Raw genomic sequence first — 16,058 nt, 5'->3', positions numbered from 1 at the left:
GGCATCTGTGATACTGGAGACCTCCAGAGGAGGCTAAGGTGCATCATCCACTCGGCAGTTCTGGCTGAAGATTGTTGCGAATGCGTCAGCCTTATCTTTTGCTCTGATGTGCTGGGCTCCACCATCATTGAGGATGGAGATTTTTGTGGATCTCCTCCTCCAGTGAGTTGTTTAATTGTCCACCACCATTAGCAGGACTGCAGAGCTTAGATCTGATCTGTTGGTTGTGGAATCACTTCGCACTGTCTATCACTTGCCGCTTATGCTGTTTGGCACGCAAGTAGCCCTGTGTTATAGCTTCACCAGGCTGACACCTCATTTTTAGGTATGCCTGGTGCTGCTCCTGGAAGGCCCTCCTGCACTCTTCATTGAACCAAGGTTATTCCCTGGCTTGGTAGTAATGGTAGAGCGGGGGGGATATGCCGGGCCATGAAGTTACAGATTGTGTTCGAGTACGGTTTTGCTGCTGCTGATGGCCCACAGTGCCTTATGGATGCCCAGTCTTGAGTTGCTAGATTTGTTCAAAATCTATCCCACTTAGCATGGTTGTAGGTGCCACACAACATGATAGAGGGTATCCTCAATGTGAAAGTGGGACTCCGTCTCCACAGGACTGTGCAGTGGTCACTCCGCCCGATATTGTCATGGACAGATGCATCTGCGGCAGGCAGGTTGGTGAGGATGAGATCAAGTATGTTTTTTCCCCCTTGTTGGTTCCCTCACCGCCTGCTGCAGATCCAGTCTAGTAGCTATGTCCTTCAGGACTCGACCAGCTCGGTCAATAGTGTGCTACCGAGCCAATCTTGGTGATGGATATTGTAGTCCCCCACCCAGAGTACATTCTGCGCCCTTGCCACCCTCAGTGCTTTCTCATCCAAGTGATGTTCAATATGGAGGAGCACTGATTCATCAGCTGAGGGAGGGAGAAACGTGGTAATCATTAGGAGGTTTCCTTGCCCATGCTTGACCTGATGCCAAGAGACTTCATGGGGTCTGCAGTTGATGTAGAGAACTCCCAGGGTAACTCCCTCCTGGATGTATACCACTGTGCCGCCACCTCTGCTGGGTCTGTCCTCTTGGTGGGACAGCACATACCCAGGGATGGTGATGATGGTGTCTGGGACAGTATCTCTAAGGTATGATTCTGTGAGGATTACTGTGTCAGGCTGTTGCTTAACTGGTCTGTGAGACAGCTCTCCCAATTTTGGCACTAGCCACCAGATGTTAGTAAGAAGGACTTTGCAGGGTCGACAAGGCTGTTCCCCCGCTGTCACTTGTGTTACTTGGCCCACCTCAATCCGAAGAACCAGGTCTAGCATTGCCTCCTTTCTTGTTGGACACACTGCTGTAGGAAATTCTCCTAAACACAATCTAGGAACGCTTGACCCTCACTACCGCTTACACTACCATTATCCCAATCTATAAACAGGTAGCAAAACTGGAATCGATGGGAATCAGGAGGAAAAGATGGTGGAGTTGCATTGCTGGTTAAAGAGGAAATTAATGCAATAGTGAGGAAAGATATTAGCTCCGACGATGTGGAATCTGTATGGGTAGAGCTGAGAAACACTAAGGGGCAAAAAACGTTAGAGGGTGTTGTATATAGACCCCCAAATAGTAGTGGCGATGTTGGGAATGGCATTAAACAGGAAATTAGAAACCCATGCAAATCAAATTAGTAACAATAGCATAGAGGAGGAATTCCTGGAGTGTATAAGGGATGGTTTTCTGGACCAATACGTTGAGGAACCAACTAGGAAACAGGCCATCCTAGACTGGATATTATGTAATGAGAAAGGAATAATTGGCAATCTAAAACAAAAACAGAATTACCTGGAAAAACTCAGCAGGTCTGGCAGCATCGGTGGAGAAGAAAAGAATTGACGTTTCGAGTCCTCATGACCCTTCGACAGAACTTGAGTGAATCCAAGAAAGGGGTGAAATATAAGCTGGTTTAAGGTGTGTGTGTGTGGAGTGGGGGGGGTGAGTTTGGATGGGGGTAGAGAAGTGGAGGAGGTTGGTGTGGTTGTAGGGACAAACAAGCAGTAATAGAAGCAGATCATCAAAAGATGTCACAGACAACAGAACAAAAGAACACATAGGTGTTAAGGTTGGTGATACTATCTAAACGAATGTGCTAATTAAGAATGGATGGTAGGGCACTCAAGGTATAGCTCTAGTGGGGGTGGGGAGAGCATAAAAGATTTAAAAATATTTAAAAATAATGGAAATAGGTGGGAAAAGAAAAATCTATATAATTTATTGGAAAAAACAAAAGGAAGGGGGAAGAAACAGAAGGGAGGTGGGGATGGAGGAGGGAGCTCAAGATCTAAAGTTGTTGAATTCACTATTCAGTCCGGAAGGCTGTAAAGTGCCTAGTCGGAAGATGAGGTGTTGTTCCTCCAGTTTGCGTTGGGCTTTACTGGAACAATGCAGCAAGCCAAGGACAGACATGTGGGCGAGAGAGCAGGGTGGAGTGTTAAAATGGCAAGCGACAGGGAGGTTTGGGTCATTCTTGCAGACAGACCGCAGGTGTTCTGCAAGGCGGTCGCCCAGTTTACATTTGGTGTCTCCAATGTAGAGGAGACCACACTGGGAGCAACGAATGCAGTAGACTAAGTTGGGGGAAATGCAAGTGAAACGCTGCTTCACTTGAAAGGAGTGTTTGGGCCCTTGGACGGTGAGGAGAGAGGAAGTGAAGGGGCAGGTGTTACATCTTTTGCATGGGCATGGGGTGGTGCCATAGGAGGGGGTTGAGCAAGGTCCCTTGGGGATGAGCGACCATAATATGATACAATTCTTCATCAAGATGGAGAGTGACTTAGTTGATTCTGGTCCTGAATCTTAATAAAGGAAACTACGATGGTATGAGGTGCAAGTTGGCTATGATGGTTGGGAAACGTTACTTAAAGGGATGACAGTGGATGGGCAATGGTAAACATTCAAAGAGCGCATGGGTGAACTGCAACAATTGTTCGTTCCTGTCTGGCACAAAAGTAGAACAGGAAAGGTGGCCAAACCATGGCTTACAGCGGAAATTAGAGATAGTATTAGATCCAAGGAAGAGGCATACAAATTGGCTAAAAAAAAACAGACCTGAGGATTGGGAGTAATTTAGAATTCAACAAAGGAGGACCAAGGGATTGATTAAGAAGGGGAAAATTGAGGCGGTAAAGAAGGCAAATGGTATGTTGGCCTTCATAGCGAGAGGATTCGAGTGTAGGAGCAGGGATATCTTGGTGAGACCACACCTGGAATATTGTTTGCAGTTTTGGTCTCCTTATCTGAGGAAGGATATTCTTGCTATAGAAAGAGTGCAACGAAGGTTTACCAGACCGATTCCTGGGATGGCGGGACTGACATATGAGAGATTAGGATTATATTCACTGGAGTTCAGAAGAATGAGGAGGGATCTCATAGAAATCTATAAAACTCTTAACAGGACTAGGCAGGGTAGATGCAGGAAGGATGTTCCCGATGGTGGGTAAGTCCAGAACCAGGGATCACTGTCTGAGGATACGGGGTAGACCATTTTGGACTGAGATGAAGAGAAATGTCTTCACCCAGGGAGTGGTGAGCCTGTGGAATTCGCTACCACAGAAAGTAGTTGAGGCCAAAACATGGTATGTTTTCAAGAAGTAGTTAGATATAGCTCTTGGAGCGAAAGGGATCAAAGGATATGGGGAGAAAGCAGGAGCAAGCTATTGAGTTGGATGATCAGCCACAATCACAAAGAATGGTGGAGCAGGCTCGAAGGGCCTAATGGCCTACTCCTACTCCTATTTTCTATGTTTCTAAGCTAGGAGTGTAATGGAATATTCCCCATTGCATGGATGAGTGCAGCTCCCACAACACTCAAGAAGCTTGACACCATCCAGGACAAAGCAGCCCACTTGATTGGCACCACATCCACAAACATTTGCTCCCTCCACCACCGACACACAATAGCAGCAGTGTGTACCATCTATAAGGTGCATTGCAGGAATTTACCAAGGCTCCTTAGACAATACCTTCCAAACCCACGACCACAACCATCTAGAAGGACAAGGGCAGCCGATAGATGGAACACCACCACCTGGAAGTTCCCCTCCAAGTCGCTCAGCATCCTGACTTGGAAGTATATCGCTGTTCCTTCACTGTCGCAGGGTCAAAATCCTGGAATTCCCTTCCTCATAGCATTGTGGGTGTACCTACACCACATGGACTGCAGCAGTTCAAGAAGGCAGTTCACCACCACCTTTTCAAGGGCAACTAGGGATAGGTAATAAATGCTGGCCCAGCTATCCTGTGAATGAATAAAAAAACATTTGGGGGTCAGTGATCATTGTATCATAAGGTTTAGGATGACGGTGGAAAATGACATTGGTTAATACAGAATAAGAATAATCAACTGGCAGAGAGCGGATTCAATGAGGCAAGAATGGAGTTGGGCCAGATAGACTGAGACCAAAGGTTGGTGGAAAAAATAGTAGCTGAATAATAGACTACCTTCAAAGAGAAGATGGGTTGGGCACGGTAAAGGTATATTCCCTCAAAAGGGAAGGGTAGGACAAACAAATCCAGAGTTCCCTGGATTAGAAAGGAGAAAGAAATTAAGTTAAGGAAGAAAAAGTGTGCTTACAACAGGTTTCAGGTAGCAAATACAATTGAGAACTAAGCTGAATACATAAGGTTCAGAAGGGATTTGAAAAAGAAAATATGAGGAGCAAAGAGGGATTATAAAAAAAGATTGGCAGCTAATATAAAAGGAAACCCCAAAGTATTCTATAAGCACATCAGTAGTAAAGGGCTGGTAAAAGGAGTTGGGCCGATTATGGACCAAAAAGGGTATTTACACAGAGACTAGAGGCATGGCTGAGGTGTTACTTTGCAGCTGTCTTTATCTACAAGGCAGATGCTGCCCAGGCCAGAGGAGGAAATTCAGTCACTAGGAGGGTTTAAAATTGATAAGGAGGAGGTATTGGTTAAGCTGTCAGTACTGAAAGTTAATAAGGCATTGGGACTAGATGAGATGAATCCAAGAATATTGAAGGAGGTGAGAGTGGAAATTGCAGGGGCAATAATCATTCAATGTTCCCTGGACCTGGGGGAGATGCCGGAGGACTGGAGAATTGCAAACATCACACCCTTGTTCAAAAAAGGTTGTAAAGATCTACCCTGCAACTACAGACCAGTCAGTTTAACTTCAATGGTGGAGAAACTTCTAGAAACAACTATTTGGGATAGAATTATCATCACATGTAAAAAAGTGGATTGCTTTGGAAGAGTCAGCATGGATTTATTAAAGGAAAATCATGTGTAAGTAACATGCTGGAGTTCTTTGAAGAGGTACCAGAGATGGTCAATGAGGGTAAGGCCATTGATTTGGTGTATGTGGACTTCCAAAAGGTGTTTGATACAGTGCCACACAACAGGCTTATGAGGGAAGTTACAGGTCATGGAAAAAAGCGACAGTAGCAATGTGTATACAAAATTGGCTGAGGGATAGGAAACAGAGTAATGCGTATTTTTCAGGCTGGAAGAAGTTTCGTAGTAGAGTTCCTCAGGGGTCGATATTGGGACCCTTGCTTTTCTGGAGAGATATATATATATATGTGTGTATATATATATATATAATATATATATATATATATATATAAACAAATGATCTAGATCTTGGTGTGCAGGGGATAATTTCAAAGTTTGCGGATGACACAAAACTTGGGAGAATTGTAAACTGTGAGGAGAACCGTGTAGAACTTCAAAAGGACATTGACACATTGGTGGAGTGGGTAGATAGGTTGCAGATGAAGTTCAATGCGGAGAAGTATGAGGTGATACAATTGGGTACAAAGAAATTGGGAAACAGTATAAATTAAAGCATACTATTCTGAAGGGTGTACAGGAGCATAGCGACCTAAGTGTATATATACATAAGTCATTGAATGTGACAGGCCAGGTAGAGAGAGCTGTTTCTAAAGTATACAGTATGCTAGACTTCATTAATAGGAGCTTAGAGGTCAAGAGCAAGGAGATTATAATGAACTTATATAAGACACTGGTTAGACCTCAGCTGGAGTGTTGTGTACAGTTCTGGGTGCCACACTAGGAAACAGTGACCATAATATGGTAGAATTTAGCAGCCAATTTGAGAATGAGAAACCTGGGTCGGAAACAACTGTGCTAAACTTAAATAAGGGTAATTACAATGGAATGAGGGCAGAGTTGGCTGGAGTGGACTGGGAAAGCAGTTTAGCAGAAAAAACGGTTGACAAACAATGGCAAATGTTTAAGAAAATAGTTCATGACTCACAACAAAGATATATCCCGGTGAGAAAGAAGGATTCAAGGAAGGGGATATACCAACCATGGTTAACAAAGGAAGTTAAGGACAGTATCAAATTGAAAGAAAAAACATACAATGTGGCAAAGATTAGTAGTAAGCCAGAGGATTGGGAAAGTTTTAAAAACCAACAAAAGATGACCAACAAAATAATAGAAGGAGAAAATAAACTTTGAGGGTAAACTAGCAAGTAATATAAAAACGGACAGTAAGAGCTTCTTTAAATATATAAAAAGAGAGTCAGGCCAAAGTGAACATGGGCCCCTTAGAGAATGAGACTGGGGAAATAATCATGGGGAACCAGGAAATGGCAGAGGAGTTGAATAAACACTTTGCTTAAGTCTTCACGTAGAAGATACTAATAGCATTCCAAAAATACTAAATAGTCAAGGGGCAAAAGGTGGGGAGGAAATAAATACAATAACTATCACTGGAGAAAAGGTACTAGGGAAACTAATGGGACTAAAGACTGATAAGTCCCCTGGACGTGATGGGTTGCCTCCTAGGACACTAAAGCAAGTAGCTACAGAGATAGTAGATGCACTGGTAGCAATCTTCCAAGAATCTTGGAAAAGTCCCAGAAGATTGGAGAACAGCCAATGTAACACCCTTATTCAAAAAGGGAGGGAGGCAAAAAACAGGTAAATGGCAAATAAGCCAGTTAGCTTAACATCTGTCATTAGGAAAATGTTGAAATCTATTGTAAAGGGTGTAATGGCAGAGCATTTAGAAATACATAATCTAATCAAGCAGAGTCAGCATGGCTTCATAAAGGGGAAAATCCTACCTAACAAATTTATTAGAATTCTTTGAGGAGGTAACAAGCAGGATAGATAAAGGGGAACCAGTAGATATAATATATTTGGATTTCCAAAAGGCATTCAATAAGGTATCGCACATAAGGCTAATTAATAAGATAAGAGCCCATGGTGTTGGTGGTAGTATATTAGCATGGATAGAGGATTGGCTAACTAATGGAGGACAGAGTTGGGATAAGGGGGACATTTTTGGGATGGCAACCTGTAACTGTTGGGGTGACATAGGGATCAGTGCTGGGGCTTCAATTATTTACAATATATATAAATGACTTAGATGAGGGAAGTGCATGTACTATAGCTAAGTTTGCGGATGACACAAAAATAGGTGGGAAGGCAAGTGGTGAGGGTGACATAAGGTGTCCCATACAGAGGGATATGGACAGGTTAAGTGGGTGGGCAAAAACTTGGCAGATGGAATATAATGTGGGAAAATGTGAGGTTATGCACTTTGGCAGGAAGAATAGAGGAAATGAATATTACTTAAATGGAGAAAGACTGCAGGAAGCTGCAGCACAAAGGGACTTGGGAGGCCTTATGCATGAATCCCAAAAAGCTAACATACAAGTTCAACAGGTAACAGGGAAGGCAAATGGAATGTTGGCCTTTGTTTCAAGGCAGATGGAGTATAAAAATAGGAAAGTCTTGCTAAAACTATACAAGGCACTAGTTAGATCACACCTAGAATACTATGAGCAAATGTGGTCCCCTTATCTAAGGAGAGATACACTGGCATTGGAGGCAGTCCAGAGAAGCTTCACTAGGTTGATCCCAGATATGGAGGGATTTTCTTATGAGGAGAGGTTGAGTATGTTGGATCTGTACTAATTGGTGTTTAGAAGAATGAGAGGCGACTTTATTGAAACACATAAGATTCTTAGGGGGCTTGATAGGGTAGATGTGGACAGATTGTTTCTTCTCGTGGGAGAGTATAGGACCAGAAATAATCTCAGAGTAAGGGGACGCCCATTTAAAATGGAGATGAGGAGGAATTTCTTCTCTCAGAGGATAGTCAATCTGTGGAATTCTTTACCGCAGAGGGCTATGGAGGCTAGGTCATTAAGGATATTCAAGGCTGAGATAGACAGATTTTTAATCAGTAAGTGAATCAAGGATTATGGGGAAAACGCAGGAAAGTGGAGTTGAGGATTATCAGATCAGCCATGATCTCATTGAATGCTGGAGCAGACTCGATGGGCGAATGGCCTACTTCTGCTCCTACGTCTTATAGTCTTATGGACTATAGGAAGGATGTGAACAAATTGGAGAGTGCATTAGACTGGTTACAAGACTGGTTCCAGGAATGAGACACTTCAGTTATGAGGAAAAGATTGGAGAAGTTAAGAGTGTTTTTCTTGGACAGGAGAAGGCTAAGAGGAGACTTGATAGAAGTTTTCAAAATCATAAGGGGTCTGGAAAGAGTAGATAGGGAGAAACTGTTCCTGCTCATAAATAGATCGAGAACCGGAGGGCACAGTTTTAAAGTGTTTTACAACAGAAGCAAAGGTGAGAATATCTTTTTCACATGGTGACTAGTTAAGGTTTAGAATGCACTACCTGGAAGTGTGGTGTGGCAGGTTCAATTGAGGCATTCAAGAGGGCATTGGATGATTATTTAAATAGTAACAATGTGCAGGGTTACGGGGAAAAGGCAGGAGATTGGCACTAAGTTAAAAGACTCAGAGAGCTGGTGCAGACATGATGGGCCACATTGCCTCCTGCACCATAGCAATTCTGTGATTCTTCTGTATTATCTTAGACATACAAACACTTTTGTAGGTCTTGGGAGCTGCTTGTTTCTTGTACTGCAGAAATCTCAAGACAAAGTGCAAAATTACCTGGCTTGGTAGAGTACTCTACAGTCTCCCCATTCATCTCTACAGTTGGGTGTTGCAGGAAATCGTCCTTAATATAGGAACTACTTTGAGATATAGCATGCACTAACATGCTCTAAATGTTAGCAGGATAATGTTAGTTTGAGTTGTAATCTACAGGGTTACACTATTATTTGGAAAGTTTAACCTCTGTTCTGTTAATTGCAGGAGGGCCAACTGAGAGATCTTGGTTTTTTGCTGCCACTGGTGTTTTAGTTTTCGTTATAATATTTGGTTGTACAGTATGGGTACAACTAAAATCCAAGAGAAATGGTAAGGAATGGCCTGATCTAATCTAATCTAATCTAATTTTCACCTGATCTAATTTTTACATTTTTTTGTATTGTCATAACTTTTCTCCTCTCCCAGGTGTCAGTAGGTCATGCCATGTATCTTAACTGAAAAGTTTGATTGCTTGCTTCCAGTTGTTTGCATTTGTGAGATGGTGACCTAGAACTATACTCCTTGTCTTCCTCCCCATGGTCCAGTTAGTACCTACCCCAATTCCGACACCCCTGAAATCCAGGACTTAGCCCATGGGGGATCCTCTTTGTCTAGTGGTGCTGGATATTTGATGGAGGGGCATGCAGAGGGAAGATTGAAAATCTTGCCTGAATAAGTCAGCTAAGATAAAACAGTCATTTATCACATTGTCACTGTATAAAAACTCCATGCATATCTGTCTCCCTTCTGATCAATTAGCATGTTACAGGTTTCAGTTGTTGCAGAGGAGTTGAAATGGAGGTATTGGTTGCTCTTTTTCATGAAAAGGAAGAAAGTTACCCTGGGCAGCTTTTCCAAACTTGCTGCCAGCTCTCATCGCGAGGGTAGCGTTATTTAACTCATAAAGCAGGTTTGTGGGAAGGACAGGCAAGTAATAAACACCCGGAAAATTTTATGCAGGGGTGGGGAACCTCCAGCCCAGGGGCCGGATGCAGCCTGTTGCACTTTTACATCCAGCCTGCAGTGAGTTTTCAAAAAATATATCAGAGAAAACAATTCCTAAATAAATAGTCATAGAACAAAGAAAACACGGAGTCTACACGAGTTAATAACTCGCTTGCCAACAATTTCATGCAAATGCTGCCTCTTTCAGCAAAGCCTATTCATAAGCAAATTTCATAACAGGCAGTCAGCTGCTGCTAGGCCAAAATTCATTTGCTGCTTCTATACGCCTCTTAAAAATGCTGCACAACGGAATCATAATGTGTTGCTAATTACTTTGAAACATCCGTAAAAAGCAAATTTATTTCATGAGTTCAAGGATGTAACTGTTGCAGTTATCAGTTAATCTAAAATCAAAGATGAAAGCAAAATACTGCGGATGCTGGAAATCTGAAATAAAAACAGAAAATGCTGGAAAAACTCAACAGGTCTGGCAGCATCTGTGGATAAAGAAACAGAGTTAACATTTCGAGTCTGTACGCACTTAATCTTAATCTTAAGGCAAACTTGCTCACTTATCAGAAACAAAGACACTTATAAGGTGACCTTATGGATGGTTAGAAGTTTCCTTGCAGTGAATAAGTATTGTTTGGAATGGTTGAATTACAGCTGCTCTGCTCTTCCTCGCCCAAATCTCCCCCAGGGGAGAATAAGATTGTACCTTCATTCCCTCCCCCTCTCTCTGTGTTAACACTGCCTCTGCTACGTGGTGAACATTTTATTCTCATATAATATGACAAAGAGAACGCCCCCTGCCCTGTTCTGCAATTAACATTCTTAAGTGTTTCTGGTTCTAAATTGGAAATCCAGAACTCAGTGATGCCTTATGAATCCCTGAATCATTTACCTGATTATGTGAGGTTTTTTTTTTACCTGTTCAAGGCTACACATTGCCTGATGGGGGGTACCATGTGGTATTCCCACTGTTAAACAGTGCGACCATTGTTTTACATTTTAAGTTGGCGTTCAACGCAGACCCAGTTCTGCTCTTTCAAAGTGACCCTGTCCATTTCTACTTGCTGCCACTCTCCTTTAACACCGTGTGGATTAGCCTCAGGGCCATACTCTTTCTGGAGGATGAGTAAAGGAGGACACCAGAACATATTGGAGGGCCACCCCACAATAAAATCTAGTCCCAGAACTTAACTGAGTTTAGCAAGGGAGGAAAGTTCAGACTGTGCCATCTTTTTATTATTCATTCATGTGTTGTGGGCATCACTGGCTAGACCAGCATTTGTTGCCCATCTCTAATTGTCCTTGAGAAGGTGGTAGCAAGCCAAACTCCACCATTTAAAGGTCACTACCAGTGGCAGTCACAGCCCACAGTGTTCATGCCTCTGGCATGTGATGGGCAGGAGGTTTTAGAAGCGGCAGTAATGCAACCAAAGCACCAGTCATTGTGAACGCATAGAATCTACAATAACAAGGCTTATTAAGGGAAAGCAAACTCACCACCGCATTAAAGCAGTGGGTGAGTTGAATGTTTCTGTATTATCTCTCTAAAGAAATAAATAAATTTAAGTTGGTTTTTATGTCTGTGGCCCACCACTGATTTTGTCTGTGTGAGTGGCCCTTGATAAGAAAAGGTTCCCCACCCTTGATCTATTGGAATGTGAAAGCACTGTTGTAATATACAACCAAAAATTTAAAGCAAGATGAGCAGCTGAAGGGAAGGTGTGAGTGGCTTGGGCAGACTGCCCCCTTTCATGATTGTCTTCAATTGGTATTCTTCCAGTCTTGAACTCCGTTCACATTATACCCAAAGTGCAATTGTGGCCATTGAATACCTCGCATCAACCTACCCACTGAGATCTGTTACAGGAGGTACCTCATTTCTCCACTCGGCAACTCAGAAGCCATCGAATGGATAGCCAAAAGAGAGATCCCCATAAGCTTGTCCTGCTACACAGAAGCAGTGGTAGTACCCCAACATACAAATCAAACAGTTATATACCTTGAAAACTGAGTACTTAATGGCCTTGAACTATGATTGTATTTCTGAAATGCGATTGCATTTTATTAAAAATAGTTGTGAATGGTGGTGGACAATTAAACAACTAACTGGAGGAGGAGGCTTCACAAATATCCGATCCTCAATGATGAGGGAGCCCAGCACATCAGTGCAAAAAACAAGGCTGAAGCATTTGCAACCATCTTCAGCCAGAGGGACCGAGTGGATGACCCATCTCAGCCTCCTCCTGAGGTCCCCAGCAACACAGAAAATAGTTTTCAGCCAATTCGAATCACTGACGTGATGTCAAGAAATGGCTGAAGGCACTGGATATTGCAAAGGCTATGGGCCCTGATAACATTCCATCAATAGTACTGAAGACTTGTGCTCCAGAACTAGCCACGCCCCTGGTCAAGCTGTTCCAGTACATCTATAACAATGACATCTACCTGGCAAAGTGGAAAATTGCCCAGGTATATCCTATCCACAAAAGGCAGGAAAAATCCAACCCTGCCAATTATCACCCCAATAGTCTACTCTTGATCATCAGCAAAGTGATGGAAGCTGTCATTGACAATACTATCAAGCAGCACTTATTCAGCAATAACATGCTCATTGATGCTCAGTTTGGGTTCTGCCAGGGCCATTCTGCTCCTGAACTCATTACAGCTTTGGTCCAAACATAGACTCGAGGTGAGGTGAGGGTGACTGCCCTTGACCAAGTATGGCATCAAGGAGCCATAGCACAGCTGGAGCTAATGGGAATTGGGGGAAATCTCTCCACTGGTTGGAGTCAAAGGAAGATGGTTCTGGCTGTTGGAGGTCAATCATTTTAGTCCCAGGACATTGCTCCCGGAGTTCCTTAGGGTAGTGTCCTAGGACCAACCTTCTTCAGCTGCTTCATCAATGACCTGCCCTCCTTATAAGGTCAGAAGTGGGGATGTTGGCTTATGATTGCACATTGTTCAGTACCATTCGCAACTCCTCAGATACAGAAGCATTTTGTGTCCATGTGCAGCAAGACCTGGACAACATTCAAACTTGAGCTGATAAGTGGCAAGGAACATTCATGCCTTACAAATGCTAGACAATAACTATCTCTAACAAGAGAAAATATAACCATCTTCCCTTGACATTCAATGGCATTACCATCGCTTAGTCCCTACTGTCAACATCCTGGGTATTACCAGTGACCAGAAACTGAACTGGACCAGCCATATGAATACTGTGGCCACAAGAGTGGGTGACTGAAAATTTTGCAGCGAGTAACTCACCACCTGACTCCCCAAAGCCTGTCCACCACCTACAAGAAACAAGTCAGGAGTGTGATGGAATATTCTCACTTGGGTGAGTACAGTTCTAACAGCTATCAAGAAGCTTGACACAATCCAGGACAAAGTAGCCGGCTTGATTGGCATCCCATCCATCACCTTAAACATTCACTCCCTTCACCAGAAATGCACAGTGGCAGTAGTGTGTACCATCTACAAAATGCACAGCAGCAACACACCAAGGTTCCTTCGACTGCAACTTCCAAACCCGCAACCTCTACCATCTGGATGGACTAGGGCAACAGATGCATAGGAACATCACTACCTGCAAGTTCCCCTCCAAGCCATACACCATCCTGAGTTGGAACTATATTACCATTTCTCCAGTGTTGCTTGGTCAAAATCCTGGAATTCCCTTTCTAACAGTACTGAGTGTTCGTAAACCACCTGGCCTGCAGGGGTTCAAGAAGGCAGCTCACCATCATCTCAAGGACAATTCAGGATAAATGCTGGCTTAGCCAATGATGCCCACTTCCCATGAAAGAATAAATTTAAAAAACTCTAAATTGCTGAGACCAAGATTCAGAGGCTGTCAGGTGGTGGATGGGTCAATGTACCTTCAAATTATAGGATGATACTGGGTTATAGTACAACCAGTACCAATTACATATAAACCGCTTGCTGATTAATGTTGTCCTTGACATCAGTTACTTTGAAATCAGTGTCTCTATTTGATATGGAAGGTTAAGTCTCCCAAAGCTACAAGTAGAGTTTTTAAAATTGAAAACCATATCCTCTATAGTGCTTTGTTTAGGAAGTATTTTTACTCACCAATACTTGCTTTTCTTTATCTTCTTCCTTACTTTCCCCCATTTCTCATCATTTTGAAATTTTAAAAAAGTATATGAGTACAGTGCTGATGCCGAAATGCGTGATGGTGTGTGGTTCAGTAAAAGAACGTATTCTATAACATGCGCTGAATCTGTGAACTTTGTGTTCATTTGGTAGCTCAGGAAAAGGATGAGGAGAGGGAAACAGTTTTCTTTTGGCGTCACAGATCTTGGCATTCTGCTTGTAATTTAAAAATAAACCAATACTCACTGGCACTAATATCAATAATTCTAAGCCATCTTGTTTTCTTTTAGAAATGAAGCCCTCACATGACAAGTTATGGATTGGTAAGTTAAACAAGCCAAACTAGTTATTTTATATATGTAATACATGTTATTAATCAAGTTACATTTGTACACGTTTTATCTCAGTTTTAATAAATTCTTATGTTCACGTTTATAATGGAAACTACCTATATAAACTTGTTATGCTTTTAATATTTAGTTTCCCTCTAGAAAAGCACCCAGCACATCACAAGCAAGAGGGTAGAATTACTGTATGACGAAGGAAGCTCCATTATAAATGTGGATGTAGGAATTCAAATAAAATAAATTCAATTAAATAAGGTTAGAAGGATCATACAAAAATAGTAACTGGTGTTTGCAGCCCCAGGCCAATACCCCTCTGCCCTCTAATCCCATTTCATATGAACACTACATTAGATTTTGATTCCATGCGTGCATTTGACCCATATTTACTTACAATCTTTGTGCCAGGTAAACATGCAGTGTAACAGTGCTTCTTCACACTATGCCATAGATGAGTAGGACATATTTTTGTGACAATGATTTATTCCCTTTTGCAATTTCCTGTCAAAGATCACAGCATAGATACAGATAAGAAAAGTCATTTAGCCCATCTTAAATGATTCCAGAATTATTGCCTTCACAAGGTAACCAGATGGCCACTTGTTGATCCTTATGAATAGAATTTTCACTATTTTCAACTTGCCCTCTTGTTCCACAGCCCTGTTTTAATTTCAAATGATGTTCTGCATTTTACCACATGCCACTATGTATGTACGCCTGTAGTGAATACCTTTCCTACATCCCTTACGTTCCACTTCCCTCCTGCTACAGCCTGCCTCCCATTTCAAGAAGGTGCTGGCACAAAACCACATGCAGTTACTTAACTGCACAGATCCCAACCTTTACAAAGTAAATTAATATTTGTACATGTCATATGGTCAGAATGTCATGTGAGCAAACGTCCAGGAATGCCTTCAATCAGAGTTGGCAGCCCTTGTTTACATGGGCAGAAATTTTCACTCAGCGGGCGGGTGCGTGCCCAATCCGCTCAAGCATGAAATGATGTGCATTGACGTCAGCCAAGCATGCCGACGTCAGTGCGCAGTTGCACGATAGTTTGGTCAGCAGGCACATGCTGGAGTTGCCCACCGACAGTTAAAAGGCCTGTTAAGGCCATTAAATAATCAATTAAGTTAAATTTTCACTGCCCATCCAACCTAACGGTTGACATCCAACCTAACGGTCAAGGGCCTTTGCATTTTTTTGGAAACCTCATGCACGAGTGGCATGAGGTTTCCAAAAGCAAATAAAAATAAAATAAAAGTCTTACAATTGAATTAATAACATGCCCCACTCATGTGACAGAGTCACATGAGGGGACGTTTTATTACATTTTTATATTTTTAATATATCTCTTCCTCTCCCTGAGGCAGCTCTATGCTCGCACTGATTGGTGCGCATGTGCCAAGTTCACGCTCAGCCCACTCACCCTCCTCCTTAATTGGCCCGCCAGCGTGAAATCGTGGTGTGGTCCCTGCTGATCCCGCCTACCCAGGGCAAAATTCTGCCCCATATGTATTTGTCAGTGTTCACTGAATAGAGAATTTGGCCAAATTTATTCTCTTGACCTTACATCAGTCTAACTAGCTGCAATAAATAAGTTCAATCATCAAAGATCAGTCTGGATTTATTTAACTCGTTTGTTTCTGTTTTTATTCAAATTGATGAAACTATCTTCATT

General features: G+C 42.5%; 2 protein-coding genes across 2 annotated transcripts in view; one reads left to right on the top strand and one right to left on the bottom strand.

Moving 5' to 3' along the window:
* tmem121b (transmembrane protein 121B) overlaps positions 1 to 16,058 on the bottom strand; it is an 86,802-nt gene that overhangs the window by 36,022 nt on the left and 34,722 nt on the right. The window lies entirely within an intron of this gene.
* il17ra1a (interleukin 17 receptor A1a) overlaps positions 1 to 16,058 on the top strand; it is a 64,068-nt gene that overhangs the window by 44,751 nt on the left and 3,259 nt on the right. The window contains exons 11-12 of the mRNA XM_041215701.1: positions 9,180 to 9,284; positions 14,324 to 14,356. Of these exons, the coding sequence (XP_041071635.1) occupies positions 9,180 to 9,284; positions 14,324 to 14,356 (138 nt within the window). The remainder of the gene's footprint in view (positions 1 to 9,179; positions 9,285 to 14,323; positions 14,357 to 16,058) is intronic.

The sequence above is a fragment of the Carcharodon carcharias genome, chromosome 21, assembly GCF_017639515.1.
Source record: "Carcharodon carcharias isolate sCarCar2 chromosome 21, sCarCar2.pri, whole genome shotgun sequence".
Taxonomy (NCBI): Eukaryota; Metazoa; Chordata; class Chondrichthyes; order Lamniformes; family Lamnidae; genus Carcharodon; species Carcharodon carcharias.
The sequence above is the reverse complement of the archived record's forward strand: the minus strand, read 5'-3'. Positions and strand labels throughout refer to the sequence as shown.